Source organism: Gadus macrocephalus, chromosome 22 (assembly GCF_031168955.1).
Source record: "Gadus macrocephalus chromosome 22, ASM3116895v1".
Lineage (NCBI taxonomy): Eukaryota > Metazoa > Chordata > Actinopteri > Gadiformes > Gadidae > Gadus > Gadus macrocephalus.
The window spans coordinates 7,289,695-7,309,036 of record NC_082403.1 but is presented as its reverse complement, the minus strand read 5'-3'; the positions used below and the strand labels follow the sequence as shown (position 1 = coordinate 7,309,036).

The window sequence follows — 19,342 nt, the reverse complement described above, 5'->3', positions numbered from 1 at the left end:
GCCATGTGTTTGTTATGGCTTTGTGACTTTTTACTTTGCTATGGAGAAATGCTGGGACCGTTGTTCTCTAGACATTAAATAGGTTAAGTTAATTTTGGATACTTATACGTGTTTCTGTGATATTTGATTGTCTTAATATATTGTATTCATGAAATGTTTTATAAAAATCAAATGTTAGATTCAGAATGTTGTGGCAGACAGTACACTTACACACGAAAAAGGTTTTATTTTGGATACTTATAATATACGTGTTTCTATGTCATAATTGATTGTATCAATAAATGCATGTTTTCAAACTCAAAAATAATCGTTTGAATAATCGTGATATCAATATTGACCAAAATAATCGTGATTATGATTTTTCCCATAATCGAGCAGCCCTACCTCAGAGTACCTTCACCCTGCTCCCAACACCCCTGAACTCACACACACACACACACACACACACACACACACACACACACACACACACACACACACACACACACACACACACACACACACACACACACACACACACACACACACACACACACACACACGAAGACCCCTGCCAGAAATACACCTAGATCATGGTTTGTTGCCACAACCCAGAGCTCTGCACCTCTCCAACACGGGGCATCACGTCGTCCCTTTGTGCAAGGCGGCCAAGCTTGTCCAAACGGGAGGTAGAACATGGAAAACGTGTGTGTGGGGGGGGGGGGGGGGGGTGTAGGGGGTGGTCTACTTCCAGGGCCTCCGCTAATGAGCTAATTGAGCGGTTACGCTGTCTTTTGACGGGGCCCATAAAGGGCCCAGCACGTGGCTAAGCGATCTCTTGGAGATCATGCGGTCCTCACGGACGCCGCCGCCGCCGATGCTCTGATGCAGCAAGAGTCCGTGTGGGCTCTGAAACATTAATCATCCTGTCCCTCCATTCACCCGTCCGCTGAGGAGTTGGCTGAACCTTAAAGGGGAAGCAGGAGCGTACTTTTAATAGCACATGGAGGCCATGCTGATTAACTACAGTTGGCATTAATGATGGGGAGAAACGATCAGCGGATAGAGTGATAAGCCAATTTACATAACGGTGATGACTGATCGTTAAATGACAGGATTTTTTGTTCAAGAAGGGAAAAATGTAAACATGGTATTCACACCTCTATTTTGAGCCGGGAGATGCATGACCTGAGATGCTTTTTAATGGCAAGACACGGAAACTGACATTTAGACAGGGGCATTTCAACACAGGATGTAGAAATGAATGAATAGTCCACTACTACTACTAATACTACTATAGTTTCACTATATTTTCTCAGCCGGGTGGGGTTTCAGACTTAAAGACTATGAGCTTGGGTTAGTCTTCAGCTCAAACTGGTGTTCTGCTACAACTAGACTTCTGCTGGTGAAAAAACAACCAGTGAAAGGAGTAAGAAGTTCAGGTCCAGCGCCGTTATGGGGTGGAAGAACAACCGCCTCAAAGAGTAATAGGTCATCAAACCGACATTACTTAACACCATTGTCAGAATGATTTGTGATTAGATTGACAACACCTTTAGTAATACAAATATTCCCCATTCATCTATGGGCATCAGAGGACTATGCTTGTGTGTTTCATTTCTATCACAAACATGTGGGCTTCTGAGAAAAATGCTGGTTTGTGGTGCTGGGAGATTCCTTTGCACACTTGATATCATAGCAAACAGGCCAGTTGCGGTTTCCTCTACTATAAAGAAAACTGAAACTACCAATACCACTTGATGCTAATTTGCAAGGCGCCCCAATTAATAGAAGGACTCGAAGCGAAACAATGCAGCCCATTTTAATTTATAAAATGCGGATTAGCTCATGATATAGGTTATATGGTAACTGGAGGGTTACCGGGTCGATTCCTAAGCTTGCGAGATGACCCGGCCTTTGCCGGACACCCCGATGCCCATGTGCTGCCGTTGAGCCATCACAAGTGAATTGCTGGTGAGGGCACTTTTAGCCCTGATCAGGCAGCACAACAATGCAGTTTAACCGTAGCCAAGATGATACACCCACAAATAAGACCCCAGGGAAAGGAAGGGGTGTTTTGGGGTGAAAAGCTGAATTTGGTTATCCTACAGGTCCCACGAAAGCCGAGGAGGCGATTAAGGTAAATCGTTGTCATCCATCAAAACGAGACACGTGCCCTAACGCTCCGTCCCTCTGGCTCTCCCTCTCGCCCATTCATCTGATCAATTTGCCAGAGGAAACTCCTCCCCACGGCCACTCACCACACAGTCATGCTCCCTTAAATAAATATATAAACACATGCAATTAGCACATGGCTAATCTGCATAGAGGAAAGCCAGGGCACTCCTTGGCAGCCGCCGTTTCCTCAGAGTGTATTGTCTCACGACCGCGACACTGGTGAGGCTGAGTGGGGTGTATAAGTGTATGTGACGTGCACGTGCCACACGCGGCTTCTGATCCAGGTTTGTTTAAGCCTAAGTATACACTGTGTATAAAAGGAGTGTGTGTGTGTGTGTGTGTGTGTGTGTGTGTGTGTGTGTGTGTGTGTGTGTGTGTGTGTGTGTGTGTGTGTGTGTGTGTGTGTGTGTGTGTGTGTGTGTGTGTGTGTGTGTGTGTGTGTGTGGTGAGGGTAGGGGGGTCTGGAGTGAGGCCTGATCGCAGAGATCGCGCTTAGTGGGCCGAGTCAAGCAGATGGACGGTTGGAGGGGTGGGACGTAAACAACTGCTGCTAATTTAATCCGCCACATGGCTTCACCCGCGCCCCGCGTGCGTGCGCACACACCATTGTCCTCGCTCAACACTCCCTTGTGTGAGCGCGCGCAAACACACACACACACACACGCACACACACACACGTGGAGTAAAGGCCACCCTCAGATGTTGTGTCCCTTACACGTCACTAGTGTTGGCCTCCGAGTCAGTTTGGTCTGGGCCAGACACCAGAAGCCTTACTGTAACAAGAGAACCGCTTTCTCACTGGGAATAAGGGCAAGGATCACAGAGTTTCCAACCACTCTGAAAGGATGAAAAGACATCCCTGGTGTGACACTGTTTAGACGAAGCTGGTCGAAGAGCCCAGCATGACAAAGGAGGAACAGTTGCAAATGTGGACACATGTGGCCACATGCTGACAAGTCAAACAGTTTCTTACAAACCATGAATGTAAATATTGCAGCTGCATCTCAAACACACAGACACACACACACACACACACACACACATACAAAGGTTGCAAAAGGATTTAAAAGGAAGTAGGGAAAGGGGAAAAAGCTGTGTAATAACAAATGTAAACAACGCATTGGGTTAGAGAGGGAGCGGAAAAGGCAAATGACAAAAAGGCAATTAAGGCAATCAAGAGTCCCATCCAACCACAATCCTCTGTGGATCCAGCTTCCAGCGGACCGCCGCACGACTCCACAAAAGTAAAGTATTGCAAGCGAGAGAGCGAGGGGGGAGAGAACAGCGTGCCACTAACACCAGTCACACAGATGTTTCCCCAGCTGTTCCGCGGAATGCTAAAAGACTTTTTTGTCTACGAGGGGATGGCGGCGGCATAAGCCTACTTGATTTCCCTCGTTTGTTTGTTTGTCTTTGTTGTCAGTGTTGGTAGTTGAGCGTGATGCTCCCTGTAAACACCAAAGACAGGGAAGAGACACGGGTTCCGCGACGGGGTACTCTTGCGTTGTAGAGGGCAAGGTGGGTGAGAGCGTGGGCCAATAGAGTAATGGAGGGATCAAAGCGGAGACAGGGTGCCAGCGTGAGATAGAGCTGCAGAGAGGAGGGGGAGGAGAGAGGGAGGCAGGAGAGAGAGAGAGAGAGAGAGAGGGAGGCAGGAGAGGGATATGGGACAGCGTGGGTCGGGGCAACGAGGAAAATGTATCAGCATGGGGAATCTTTTTGCACAATTTAATAAATAGCACGAAATGTTTGTCAATTAGCAAGTTGTAATTTAAAGTATGGTATCACACTTAAAACTAGTTTTCTTTTCTCCGTCATTTCGAAAATGTTTGTATTATTTTAAGGGGAATATCAGCCAGCGTGACATTACCCAATGGCTGTTGCTGGGCCGGGCATGGTCCGACTGCCTCGCGCACGCTGTTGGCCGCCAGCGGTGCTCTGGGGGAGCGGGAAAGCACCCGAGCCGCCAGCGTTGCACATTGAACCCTAGCCGTTCTCTCTGGCAGACAACCAACAGACAATCAAACCGCCCGTTGGATAACAGCAGGGGCAGGGCGAACTTGACGACTTGCAGTTGGGTACAACTTTCTAAGGGTTGTAAAAGTCCCTGGGTTGGATGATGGCGACAAATACTGCCCTATATATATATATATATATATATATATATATATATATATATATATATATATATATATATATATATATATATATATATATATATATATATATATATATATATATATATATATATATAATGTGAATACATGGCAGAAAAACACACCAATCTAATAACCACACAAAGCTTCAAAAGTGTGTGTGGTGTGTGTGTGTGTGTGTTTGCGCACACACAGGGAACAGTTACACCTGGGCCCAGAGCAATGCAAATCGGCAGGTGAAGGGAAGAAAGGAGCGCTATGGGATGACAGTTACAACAGCCATAGCGGGGACACGCCCATGTGTATCAAACCCCACTGACGCGGCAGTTGTAGACAATGGCAGAACTGTGGTGCGGGAGGACCGTGATGTGTGCGAGAAACCAACGGTACTCGTTTCATAGCGCAGTGCCTTGGTGGATGTTTGATATAGATAACAATACGAGTTTCTACAAAACTTTTTTTGTAGAAAAAGAGCAATTGCAATTCTGATATGCATTCGAGTCGTTCGTCCTTACATCATTTGAGGCATCAACTTTCTTGGGATGAACAACTTGTTCTCAAGAAAACGAATTGCCATTTTCTTGGGATCATTTTGGAACACCTCATTAAGTTCATCAGCCATAAGGCCTGGTGTGAAAGGCCAAATTGGGAGAGTGGATGAGGGAAGAACAGTATGGTTATGGTTGTTTGCATAAGCAACCGTATTGCATTTCATTACTGCTTATTGTGCTTTATGAAAAAAAGGTTGAGCAATCCAATTGGGCATTAGCGACAACGCAGACAATAAATAGTGATGAACATAATTCATTGCTCGTTAAATAGGAGTCAATTAATTATTGGGTAATTATGCACATCGAGGCAATGGCACCGTAATCAGAGAAATTAAAGGCTGGGGGGGGGGGGGGGGGGAGCCCGTTTGGTTGTAGAGCGTCATTGCCAGGCAGGGTTCACATGCCCCTCCCTTCATCTCGCTCAGTCACCTGGAAGGCTTTTGGATTCTGTGCAGGTATAGAAGCCCCGTGTCGTGAGCATCTCTCCGGTATAAACACATATCAGCACATATTTGAAAAGGTTACCTTTTACACAAGGAAAACGATATATACATACACAAACACCAGGCGCACACACACACACACACACACACACACACACACACACACACACACGTAAATGAATGCGGACACATGGTGCTGTATTTCAGAACGGGGATATTACTATGCTAATCTGGAGCATTTCCAAAAAGGTAAATGTCAAAAGAAATGAATTACCTTCATATTCGACGTAGCCCAAACGCAACAGCCAGAGTGTGACATTTGTCCATGGCGGAGGTAATTTTAGTATTTCCATTTTTTTTTTTCCAGTGCATTCACAATGTGCAAGAGTGGGCGTGCTTTTTTTCCCGGGTCCTTTCGTGAAAAGGTAATGTGCCACAGCAAGTCGTTCGCTACAATGGGGGCTGAGGAATAACAAGGCCTCGCTCTGGTCATCGGGTCCGGGCCAGAATTACGGAGGCCACTTCACCCTTGTTCAGCTATTCCAGAAGTGCCATGTAGAGTGGACCGCATCAGGCCAAATGTGCCCCGCTCTGTACAGCACGACACAGAGGCTGTGCCCTGCTAAACTGACTACACTGGAGAATGACGAAGAAGTAAACCAAACACAAGGCCGACAGGAGGAGGGAACGGATATTTCGTAATGTTATGAGGAAGCTCCATCACAGTCACATCCAAACCGGGCTGCACAAGAAAGAGATCTCGTTGGGTGACCTTTTCAGACTTTCATGGGTCAGTCAAATGAAAGACCTTTATTAGCTTGCTCTTTGTCGATTATTGACCCTTGATTACATTTGGGTCTTTTTGCATTATATTGGGGGGGGGGGGAGATCTTATGATATCTGATCATCTAAAAATGGACCAGCCTTACGGTTTACAGACGGAGCAGGCAGGTAGGGAGGGGCCGAGAGCGACAGAAGAGGAGTGGTGAGAGGGAGAGAGAGATGGATGGCACAGTGGCACGTGGAGCAGACCGTTCAGAGAGGGTCCTGAGGCAGCCAACACACACACACACACACACACACACACACACACACACTGCACTTTATACATAAATATACTCACAGCTGTCAAGAGTGTGTGTGGGGGGGGGGGGGGGGGGTGGAATTGAGCTAGGAAGATCATTCACAAAATACAGCACTCACACACTCGCCCCCGTCTCCTCCTCCTCCCTCGAGTATCACTGACACCGATTTTGTTTGGCCAAACACACAGTAAGAGACTGTGTGCATGTGTGCCCACGTGGAGAGAGCACACACACACACACACACACACACACAGAGACACAGACACACACCTGAGGCGGGGGAATCATTACTCAGCACTGACGAGCGTGGAGGGTGAACTCCAGAGTTCACTCCTCTTTTTCCACCCTGGAGCCAAACCACAAGCCGGCCACAGAGAGCAAATAAAAAAGGGACAAGACTGCCGAAATGAGAGCAAGCAGGTGGTAGAAAATAACACGTAAAAACATTTGGACAGGGTTGTGCTTTAGCACACTTTGAATGAATAAAAATAAAAAACATGTAGATATGGTGTGTTGCAATTTCAAATGGCATCACGTCTAGGCCAGTGTCTCCTTTGCACTGACGCCGTTGTCGGAAAACACCGTAAGCAGTCCATATCACCATGCCAGAGCTTTGGAATCAGCAATTAAACTACCGATCACATTGTTTAAAAATCACAGATTCAAAAATGGGAAACCGTAGATTTACAGAATCTGACCAGCAATAGGGAAGGAGAAGGCAATGGTAACACGGTAGAAAAAATCCTTCATTGTGTCCTTTAAACCTCATCCAACTGCTGTAGAAGGCAATACGTTACAGCAAGTAAAGACTTGACGATCAAAATATACATTTTTATTGAAATGACAAATGTGTGTGCTGTGCAGTAATAAACCATCAGGTGGGACCGTCTGAGGATATCACACCTCTTAAATAGTAGCACCTCTCCTGCCCGAAAAACAAATTGTTTGACAATACAAAGTTGTTGTCTTCATAATGACAATTCCCAAGGCTTATGCTCCAAAAATCCATCATAGTGATATGAATCTTACAACAGAGATATAAACACAGGTTTTAGGGGAAAACTGTTTATGCAGTTACATTTATTGCAACTCTTCCATCGGTGTAGTGCTCAAGCGTTTTTTTGCTTACATACAGCAATTTCGTTTTTTAATATACTTTTTTTTTTTTAAACTAGGCGTACATTTTTGGTTTATGACTTCATTCAGTCAATTTAGTCGAAGGCAGCCGGAAAGGGCCTCAGGGCTTCCACAAAGAGGCTCCCCTCTACCTCGGCTTTCAGTGGGGGAACCCCCCCACAATCATAACACCTGCAGCTACCACCGGCGTGCCATACTTCATCATCAGAACACTTGGTTTGTGCATGAGGCAAACTACCCCAATATAAGCACCGAGGCATCACTCAATTAACATATTCTAGGGCTGGAGATTCATCTGGGGCCGACAGGCCGGTTACCCTCTGAGCCAAGGAGTCCTTCGAGTGCTTGGCGACTACAGTCATCATAAACCAAAACAAGTCTTTCGTAACAGCCGCCATTGGGTCGTAACAAAACGATGGCTAACCGCGGACCAAGCGCGGATGGCGAAATCAAAGCGTGGGCTATGCCGCAAGACGCCCCCAAACTGTCTTGTTGCCGCAAGGCCGGTCAGAAGCATGCACATGTGAAGTTTGAACTTTGATCGGCTGGCTGCCACATCGAGTTAGCCAGTCAATCCGCAAAAACAGACACGCTAAACCGTGTCGACAGACCCATAATGCTAGGTGATCACACAACACTCCTAGTTGACACGGATTTAAGCAACTCCAAATGCATTCTTTCTGTCACGCATATAGGATGATTGAAGGTTCATTGGGTGGTGGCAGGCATTCATTTTGGACCCTGAGCATATGCAATACTCAAGACGAGACAATTCTGTACACAAACTCTACTACTGATGCAAACAACTCAATGGCAGTCAATGGATTTTGACATCGAGGAACAACAACAGGTTAACACGACTCAAAAATGCTCTCTGAACAAACCCAACCGCAAAACGATACTCTGAACAAATGCCCTTCACCCGCTACCCGTTTAACACCACCAGAGTAGGTGTTAATTCTAACCGTACGGCCTGAGCGATCGGCGTACTAGCGGCAAGACAAGCAAGGCTTGCTCTTCTCTGGGATTGTACCCGTCAACAACAGAGTAAGGGTATGCAACTGTTCTGAGGGCACAAAACCCAAAATGTCAAGGATGGGCCCAGCAAGACGACAAGGGAACACAAAAAGGGCTGGTGATAATTACAGTTGATCTGTATAGGTTTTAATTTGTATGCATTCAATTAGATCAATGTTTTTTGGGTTGCGTTGTGACTTTGCTGCTTATACCAAACAAAAAAGAAGCCTGAGGTTCACCTGCTGCTAACATTTTACAGGAAACAATGTTTTACTTTAATAATGATGAATTGGGAATAAAGTGTCAACATCCCAAGTACGGATTTGAAACATCAAGGAAAGAAATAAAGAAAATACAATTGCCAGGTTTGATTTGGCAATTACTTCAGAGGTACTAAACCATCAACAGAATGGGGTACATAAAGACGTCCCCAGGTAACCGATCAATGTGTTGAATAGTCAGGTCTACCAACACCGAAACACAGACTCTCATTAGTAGTAGAGAGAGGGCGGGGGGGGGGGGGGGGGGGGACTTCCCAGAATTTTAGATGGCTACTCACTAAATGTAGGTCATGGTTACGGCTGATTCTCAAGACACAACTGCAATGGAAAATGCCCCCTAGACCATTCTCCCAAATTAGATGAGGGAAATTAAGAAAAATGCAATTACAAAAGTTGCTTTTCCAAAGATAAATAAAAAGCATGTAGCAGCTCTTGCATCCAGTTTGTACCCAATGATTTGATGTTGAGTTGTCCGGAAATCACCGCTGTATCCACAGTACTATTCTTCCATAATTGGAGATGGCATGCTGAATCAACGGTTGCCACTTTACCCAACCCATCAAATAAAAAGCTTTTTAAAAAACGACTTGATAAAGAAATTGGCATATTAAAACGCAGCCTGGACCAAAACAAAGTCTTTGATATTTTTCCTGACGTCTAGTATTATAACATTAAGTGCATCCACATCCTTGTTTTAGTTATTGGGATTTTCTTTTGGGGGGGGGGGGCGCTCTACTGTGCATAGCACCTCAGATAGAAACATTACCATATGAGAATCCAGCTCAATTGCCTATTGAGTATTGTTTGCAGAACACGGTCACTGCAGAAAATATCATCATTCCTAATTCTCCCTCATGTTTTTGTTTACAGGTTACCATCTCAGTGTCCAATGGCGATTGGACAGGGAGTGATTGAGCAGTGCCCATCTTGGTTCTACCTGTTGTGCATGTGACCAGCAACGGTCGAGGAAAACACAAAGAAAAAGTAGAAACAACAATCAGGGAGCTTTCTCAGAGTCTCATTGCAATCATCCCCGCAGTAGAGGGCTGCATGTTGGTCGTGTTGACCTGGCTATAGTACTCATTCGGCTATGTAAACCAAGGACCAACCAACTAAAATGGACATGGTACCAAAGGACTGCTTTGTAAACAAAAACAAAACTATTTTGATGGTCATCATGTTCCAATCTCCAACATGGCCAGAGCCAGCTTATCCTAAACTTCAACCTAGCTGATCTGAAAGCAGTGGTTAAAAAAGGCTGAGAGAGGTTAAAAAGACCACACCTAGCACCTATACCGTAACAGGGTCGGTTAGGGGTACAAGTCTTCCACAGTTGTCCCCCATAATTAATCTGGATTAGCCGATATTTCTCTTACTAAAAAAAGATATCCGCAGAGACAAGATAAAAAGGAGAGGAAATAAAAACATGAGACTAAAACGGTGTCAACATGCAAATTACTGCAGTGGGGAGCCAAAGAACATGATGTTTTAACGTTTAAAAAAACAAACGTATTCAAACATGAACCGTTTATTCGTATTACATATCTTGTCAGCGTCGTTTAGTTTATCATTTAAACTCGAAAAAAAAAAAAACGTTACATCGAACACATAAATACTTATATCGATACATAAATGCATACAAATGCATTTACGTTGAATCGCATGCATTTAGTCAGACCAATACGCTCGAAATGCCTTATTGTGAAAGCGTGAAATAACAGGAGCTGGGCAGAGCTGCTCTCGCAGCGTTGCATTAGATGCAATTATAAATGGCCAGGAGCGGAGGATTGGGAGCCAATCAGATCTCGACTCGCATGTCAACCTAAGACCAACTGTCTCCTGGCTCTGACAGCAGGATTTTACCTCCATAATTCAAATCCCAGAGCAAAGCAATCTGCACTTTGCCAACACAAAATCACTGGCCGTGTTTACAAGCGGCACATGGGGAGAACAGTGAGAGAAATTCCCGGACAAATACACCTCCCTTGATTAGGAGAGAACCGCCTCGATCGAAATCAGACTTTGATACGATGTAAACACCTCCACAGATATACATTTTGCGATTCGCTGCTCTCAATCTCCACACTTTCACCGTAAGGTAGCATTTTAGAGAAAACACGTTTTAACGTCACGGTGACTTATGCATATGCAAATGTGTCTAACAGTCATCGTTATCGTTGGCATCTTCTTGTTATCCTAGTGTCACGGCAGTCTCTTATTGACAAAACTTTGGATCACAGGGTGCACTTCATGAAGCCCACTTTAACGTGGATCCCGAGACAAATCAGTCGGACATCGCTTTAAAACTACATGTGGAGTGAAACAGACCGAGCATGACAAGGAAATGTCAGTTCACCCACCCAAATTTCTTGCGACAAACTCTACCCTACCTCACACTGGACGTATCTTCGAGTCACACCGAGACCCCAGTCACTACAAAGTTGTTTACAACACCAACTGATGCTTATTCTATGTCATATAAACATTATTGCAGGGGGTGGTACTGATAGAAAGAGAGAGGCAGCCATTTTAGAGATCTTGCTACATGGACAATGGCTGTTCCATTGCAATATGAAAGACTATGGTCCCTTTGGAGAGTCGTTGAGTAACTTTAACTAACTCAAAGTAGGTCAGTACTGTAAGTAAAGTTTACCTGATTTCGGTTAAGAGGTTGTCCAGTGTTTCCCGGGCTCATGGGAGGAGGATGATGGCTTCTTTGTTGCCAACTCGGATGGCCCCCACCATACTGACTGCTTCCCATATCTGCTGGTCCCTTGCTGGCCCCTTCCTGATTGTTATAGTCTCCTTGAGGGTAATTTTGATAGCTCCTCGCAGAGCTTGGAGAGGTCAGCAGCTGATTTAAAGTTGGTGTAGATGTAGGTTGTTGATTTCCCATGTTATACCTCTGATTATTGTAAGAGGCAGCCATAGCAGCGGTTCCTCCTGCGGGCTGTTGCTTGCCTGGCTGCCCCCCAGCCGCCGGAGGCTGGTTATTACGCGGGGAATTCATGGCCCCGTATCCTTGGCCCTGGTAAGAAGTCCTATTTGGGAATGGGCTGTAGTTGTTGTAATGGTTTGGGTAGCCGTGCTCGTGTGAATTAGGAGGGTAAGAGTCCATCATACTGCCTGGTTGCACTGCCGGCCCCGATGCAGCTGCCATGCCAGGGCTTTGTTGTCCGCCATGTTGATGAAAAGGGGCCCGGCTGTAGTGCTGGTTGTAACCGTAAGGAGGTGGAGGAAAGGGGCCCGAGTGGTGGTGTCCCATCCCGGGATGGTTATTTCCTTCGGGCCCCCCTGTATCATTCTGGTTGCTGCTGTTATTATTTACCCTTGGTAAATTCCCGTTCCCGTTCTTCATGTCAGAATCCCCTCCTCCCCCAGAATTTCCAGCATCGCTCCCGTCCTGCAGCTCCTTCTGGCCCGGTGATCCGCTGTCAGATCCCGGTTCCTTATTTTCATGTTGTTTCTCTCCCGGTACCGACTCCTCCTGCGGGTCCCGATCCGGCTTTTTGAGTTCCGATGGCGGGCTAGTGTTGAGAGTGGCGGCGCTGGCGACCTGAGCGGCCATGATATTCCTCTCTCCCTCTCTCTCAGCACTGCGAGTCACTCACAATCAAACTCTGAATAGCATTGAACATAAATACAATTATTTAAACAATGTACCCGTGCCCCGGTTCATTCCCCCTTCCTCCGGACCGAATCCGGTATCCACGGCGACTCCGTTTCAACTAAAAGTTTAAGGGAGAATATAAATAGAGAGCCAGGGAATTAAATTCACCGACACAAATGTGGGGGGGCTTCTGTTACAGAACGAGAGAGTGAGCTAGAAACCAACCAAACCAGCACGAGGCTCCGCGAGACACAGCCATTTTACTGAAACGCTGAGCTAGAAGTAAACTCTGGAGCGGAGCAGCCACTTTCTGGAGCCGGACTGTATTTATTGTGCTATTGAGAGCATTTGTTGTGCTTCTAATGAGAAGTACACTGAGGTGCTTCACAGACTGAAATATTTGAGTTTGATTTGTAATTTATTTTAAAAGACTGATAGAATCACCCATGCACATATTCCTTATAGATTCAGCTCTGCTAAATCTATACTTTTACATCTTATAAAGACACATATCCATATGTTGGATAATAAGACACACAAAGAGTGTTGCCTTTCATGTAAGAAACTCCTTGAAATAGCACATGTTCAGCTATTCAGCCAACCAATGGGAATTACTTCATGCATGAGCTGTGTTCCTCGTGTTATGTTCATTTGTGCACTTAATCGTATCAGCTTGCTACAGAATTGGAGCAACATGGGCAGCTAGGTTATTTCCTGGAGAGAATAAGCTAACCAACGTGTAGTCGCGCACACGTGTTGCAATGAACAAAACGAAAGGAGCAGAGAGGAAAGTAGAGGCAAGCATAAAATTACACCCTTTGTGTGTGTGTGTGTGTGTGTGTGTGTGTGTGTGTGTGTGTGTGCGTGTGCGTGTGCGTGTGTGTGTGTGTGTGTGTGAGAGAGATAGAGAATTGGAGAGCAGCAAAAGGGAAGGGAAGATAGGAAAGAGGATGGGGGATGGACTGAGCCGGTCGCAGAGCAGGAAGTGAAGACACACAAAAAAGAGAAACAGGAGTAGTGAGGGCTGTGTGTGTGTGTGTGTGTGTGTGTGTGTGTGTGTGTGTGTGTGTGTGTGTGTGTGTGTGTGTGTGTGTGTGTGTTGGGGGGGAGACCATATGGACAAATGGTATGCTATTCAACACAGAATGCTATAGATTCAACGTTTAATTAATCCTAAAAACATGAAGAGCGAGGGTTTAGGTTTTAATAGAATGCATAAAGTGGCTAACACAATTAATGGGAACACACACGCACACTCTCTCCCTCGCTCTCTCTCTGCCTCCCCTCCTCCCTCTTGCTCTCTCTCACCACCCAAACCCCCCCCCCCCCCCCCCCCCTCGCTCACTCTCTCTCACACTCCAACCCTCTCTCTCGCTCTCTCTCTCACTCCCACCCTCTCTCTTTCACTCCCACCCTCTCTCGGTCTGTCTCTCTCGCTGTCTCCCCACCCCCTCTCTCATTCTCTCTGCCTGCCTGCCTGCTCGCTCTCCTAGCAGCAGCAGCAACCTCGCTGCTTGCAGAAGCAGCAGAACTTTGCTATCTGAACGTGGGGGATGGGCGGCACAGCACAGCACAGCACAGCACAGCACAGCACTGCCTCTCGCTTTTCTCCTCTACAATGCAGGGCTTTCTGGCAGCGAGCTAGCGTCGCCGGGCCCAGGCTGACATTTCTCACTCAGAGGACAGGGGTGGGGAGAGAAGGGATTTTCATTGTTAAAGTTTTTTTTTGTTTTAGGTAACAAAAAATATAAATAGATGATTTGAGGGCTATGAAGAAGCAGCGTGTTTGAATGGAGAGGTGTATTGGGGGTGGGGTCCTCTTTCTGCCTGCACGTATAGGCTGAGGGGTGTGTGTGTGTGTGTGTGTGTGTGTGTGTGTGTGTGTGTGTGTGTGTGTGTGTGTGTGTGTGTGTGTGTGTGTGTGTGTGTGTGTGATTGCGTGAGGGGGAGTGTGTGAGAGAGAGTGCATGCTAACAGAAGGAAGCACAGACAGGCAGTGAAGGGGGTTGGAAAATGCTTTATTTTTAGCATAAACTTGGTAAACATAGGCAACCAGGGGGTTGTATGATGTGTTTGGGCCTTTTCCCTCTGGGGGCTCCCCATGCATCCCCACAACATGCACAGTTTTTATATGGGCTATTATTGCGAACCCAATACATGTATTTGTGGTCCCTGTGGTAAAGACTATTGTTACAGACAATACCATGTTTTGAAAACTACTTTCGATTCAGACTCCTCATTGTTCGCCTGAAGAGGTCAGCATAAATGAGGCACAAAAATATAAGAAAATATACGATTTCTGTAGTCATTTAAGGAATTATCGTCTCTTGAATGCAACAGAACAAGTCTGCACACTTAGAAAGCCCATTTCAGGACTGCTTTTCCGAATAACATCACTGCCACCTGTGATGCCTGTGTTGACTTGGATTCAACCAGGAGATTGTGTTATAGCCTACTTAGCCTAAATCAATGTGGGATGATAGACTAATTTGAAGAAGAGCCCAGGGCCGAGACTATGAAGACTGTCTTCTCAGGCAATTATTGTTGCTTCAAATATCAACACATAAAGGAAGGAGTAGATGGAAGCATTACCACGAAAACCTGCCTCATTGTATCTGCTAATCCTTCTTGGCGCCATAGGCTAAGATTCACACCTCCTACACGCTGCTGCGTTTATCCCACGCCTTGTTGAGTTGGCATTTGAAAAATAGAGCGTTTCCAGCAGACAGCGGAAAATACACTATCGAAGCTATGGTTTCAGCAAGCCGCTGACGACAAAGCTCCAGGTAGGGAGTCAGTGAGGGTGTATGCAGGACACCCACCCACCACCACCATCTCCAACTTCGGTTATGTGCACACAGACACATACACACAGACACACACACACAGACACACACCATCTGTCCCAGGACGATGATTCAGGGGTGTTTATGCTATGTCCCGGTCGAGGCTGAGATGACCATGATGCATTGCTCCAGCACCAGTGGCTTCTTACCGGTTGCCATGGCAGCAGCCTGGATCCCAGCCTAAGGGAAGCCCGGATCACATGACCACAGCCCCAACCACTGTCTCATTCAAACAAAGTTTTTGTTTTTTTTGGTAAGTTGATGAATGGGATATGATAAGGAAGAGCGGGAAGGAATTCCCTTATGAAGTGGCAAAGATGATACAAAAGTAGGAATTCAATAACTTACCAATGGAGACATAAACCACATCAAAGGATTTTGATAACTTGCATAGCAACAAATAAAATGCGCTGAACCAATTCATGATATCAAATATGACAGGAAAAGATGGAGGAAAAAATAGTTAAATATGAAACCAAAAACAACAAAAGATAAATGACAGATTTATGTGACTTTATTTCAGCCTGTAATGCTGCTAAAGGAAGTTTCATTTTTTTTCCCATACATACATTGAATTGATCTCCCTCTTCAAACATTAAAAGTGTCACTCTCGGTAAGCATGTTAATTGATGACAGATCATTCAGAAGGCCTCCTTTTTAATCCCTTGAGAATCAGTCTGGGAAGGGAGCCACGCGATCGTCAAGACAACCCAGTAATGTGGAGTGGAATTTCCTAACGAGAGTGGAGTTTAATATGGAGACGCGCAAAGGCCATGCACGTAAGCGCTCACACCCTCTCCCCGCTAGCCAAACACCGCGCTCAGACCTTACAATAGTGTGACACACACATTGTTTCCCAGTCATCTGCGATCACGTGATGAAGCACACGCCAATGCACAAAAATCTGTCACCACAAACGCATACGGAGAGAGAATGTCAACATTGCAGCCCCTTGCTCACTCTTTTTCTCTCTCTCTCTTGCTCTAACACACACACACACACACAATAACAACAAACACATACACTAAAGGAAACTTGGGCTGCGTCCAGACTGTTACCAGGCAGCAGTTTGCATAGTCTGGAGTGTGTGAAGGAAGGAAGTGCCACTTTGAGAAGTCCAGTAGGCACCCAGTAGGCCTCTTCCCAGAGACTGTATTCACTGGGGAGCCCTGACGTCCAATCAGGGCAAGTGCGCTGCATTGTTAGTAGAATAACAGGGCATGAAGAAAATATGGAAAAGGAAGTCTTGGCTGCAGGATTTACTCCAAGATTGTGCTAGTGTAGGATCCAAACAAACACACACACACACACACACACAGGCACACATTCATACTCACACACACATGGACGCCCTGTCTGGCCCCCCTGATTCACTAGCATTCCCACTTGCCAAAACCAAATCTGATTTGAAAAGATCAGATGCAGTGTGATGTTCGCCGAAAAAAGAAAAAAAAATCAAATGCGAAAAATCAGTGTCACATGGGCAGAAAGATCTGATTTGGGCCACTTGTAATGTGAACGGGGCCTTTCACATCAGGATGTTCAGTCTTGCGAGCCCAATTCTTTTGTGTCTCATTGCACAACCCTGTTATTGTAAGCGGCTGAACACATTTATCGAATTGAATGGTTGGCCATCACGTTGAGCTTTTACTCCGCATTACCGACATGCTGGCTAGTACGAGTTGGCTCTTGTCTTCACAGGGACTCCTTTATGAAGCTGTAAAGACCGATTCACAAAAGAGTTTTTTCTCGCTCGTGTCCTTCACCATGGCCCCTGGGTTCAGGTTAAGCCTTGATTGGCTCAAACTAGACGAACCCTTTTAGTAATTTTTCCTATTTCTGGCAAAGAGCAGAGAAGGGACCATTGTGGCGCACCTCTCTCCAGATGTTAATTCGCTTTCTGTACTAATCATGCACTTATATCACTTTCGACCTAGAAATAAAACCCTGTCTCGCTCCTTCAGGTGAATCTAGGTCAGGGGACCTTGATGCCACACAACAAGCGCTGAAATGGAGGCTCACCAACCACAATGCCAAGTGTGGGAGTCCTTTTATCCAAGGAAGCTTTTATACAGGTTTGTGTGTGTGAGTGTGTGTGTGTGTGTGTGTGTGTGTGTGTGTGTGTGTGTGTGTGTGGTGTGTGTGTGTGTTTTGTGAACATATTATGTAGAGGGCATTATCCGGTCTCACATACTCATCTCCAGCACAGGCAGGACAAGGTCAACAGGACTCAGAGTGTCAGACGGTGCAAGGGCAGAGCAGTGTATTCTGCTTTTCAATGGAGATGGAAAATAAACCCTCACACAGGGACACGCGTCTTCATCGCCACGGTAACTATCCCGCCAGCCCCCGGGTTGAAGGAGCACACATAGCAGTGTTTACAGTGGCCGTCTCCACTGTGGGCCCCCCCCCCCCCCCCCACACCCGCGCCCTAACCTGGTGGAGAATCCCCCGTCGCACCCCGTCAGCTGTTCTCGACACTGAGGCGAGCAGGGGTCATGCTACAATTTAAATAAGAAGGAGGTGTCCATCGCTCCTCAAAGAGATTTATTGGATCGTAGTTACACGTTAATTGGTATCGGCGCTCGTTGCAGCTTAAAACATTGACAGCTCAGTCAACGGTTAGACAAACCTGTGAATGAACTACAAATGGACCACTAAACCAATTAATGGATTAGTCAATAAACAAAAGGCCTACATCATTACATTAGCCCATATGGAGGTGAATAAAGCTTTACAGATTAAGATGGGCTAACCATTACAAATAAAATTAAAAAAATGTACCAACATGGGGCAAATGCAGGCAGAAGAGGCTTACTAACCTGCCAAAAACAGCCACTCATTGATAGTGATATGATCTTGCAACCACCTTTATTTACAACTATTTCAATTGTATTCACAGCTTTTTAAACCTCTGTGAGCTGTGACTAAATGGTTGTTTATTTATGCATGCCACTGATATATGTTGGTGTGTTTGTTGGTTTGTTTGTGTGTGTGTGTGTGTGTGTGTGTGTGTGTGTGTGTGTGTGTGTGTGTGTGTGTGTGTGTGTGTGTGTGTGTGTGTGTGTGTGTGTGTGTGTGTGTGTGTGTGTGTGTGTGAGCGCATGTGTTAGCGGCTGCACCACCCAGCCATCAACTGTGATAACAACAGTGTGTGGTGGTCTGGTAGCCCCCCTGCGGAGGACTGGACTAGAAAAAGGGGCCCTCTAGGGCGGGACCCATTCTCCGAGGGGGTCCTCACTGGCCCCAGGGCCCACGGAGCAAGGTGAAGGTATGGGGGTGCTACCGGGGGCAGTGTGTGTGTGTGTGTGTGTGTGTCTGTCTGTGTGTGTGTGTGTGTTTGTGTGTGTGTGTGTGTGTGTGTGTGTGTGTGTGTGTGTGTGTGTGTGTGTGTGTGTGTGTGTGTGTGTGTGTGTGTCTGTGTGTGTGTGTGTGTGTGTGTGTGTGTGTGTGTGTGTGTGTGTGTGTGTGTGTGTGTGTGTGTGGGGTGTGTTGGTGTGTGTATGTGCTAGTGCGGGGAGTGGGTGTGTGTGTGCGCATATGAGTTTGTGGTTTGTGGTTTGTGATTGAGTGTGTGTGTGTGTGTGTGTGTGTGTGGGAGTGGGGGTTTAAATTGAAATCCTGATGAGAAGCAGACTGTATGGCTGCGACTGTATGGCTGAGTTTGCCGTGAATGCTGGGTAAAAACACCTCTGACATGCACACTGATGACACAGCTGAAGCCATCTTTTTTCATTCTCTTTTTATTTTCCCGTGGGAGAAATAAAATCCCCCCCCATGGTGTGTGTGTGTGTGTGTGTGTGTGTGTGTGTGTGTGTGTCTGTGTGTGTGTGTGTGTGTCTGTGTGTGTGTCTGTGTGTGTGTGTGTGTGTGTGTGTGTGTGTGTGTGTCTGTGTGTGTGTGTGTGTGTGTGTGTGTGTTTTTGTGTGACAAGAAAAAAAACTAGACTGTGCATATGATTTTCACAAACACCCCACTCCCACAAGCACACAAACACACACACACACCCCCCACACACACACAGCTATCCACACATGTGCAAAAACACACACACACACA

General features: G+C 46.1%; 1 protein-coding gene across 5 annotated transcripts in view; it reads right to left on the bottom strand.

Moving 5' to 3' along the window:
• Positions 1-12,719, bottom strand: part of arid1ab (AT-rich interactive domain 1Ab) — a 39,928-nt gene extending 27,209 nt beyond the window's left edge. For all 5 annotated transcript variants that reach the window (XM_060043683.1, XM_060043685.1, XM_060043684.1 and 2 more), the window contains exon 1: positions 11,481-12,719. In XM_060043683.1, the coding sequence (XP_059899666.1) occupies positions 11,481-12,395 (915 nt within the window). In that variant the 5' untranslated portion in view covers positions 12,396-12,719. The remainder of the gene's footprint in view (positions 1-11,480) is intronic.
• Between the last annotated feature and the right edge of the window lie 6,623 nt (positions 12,720-19,342).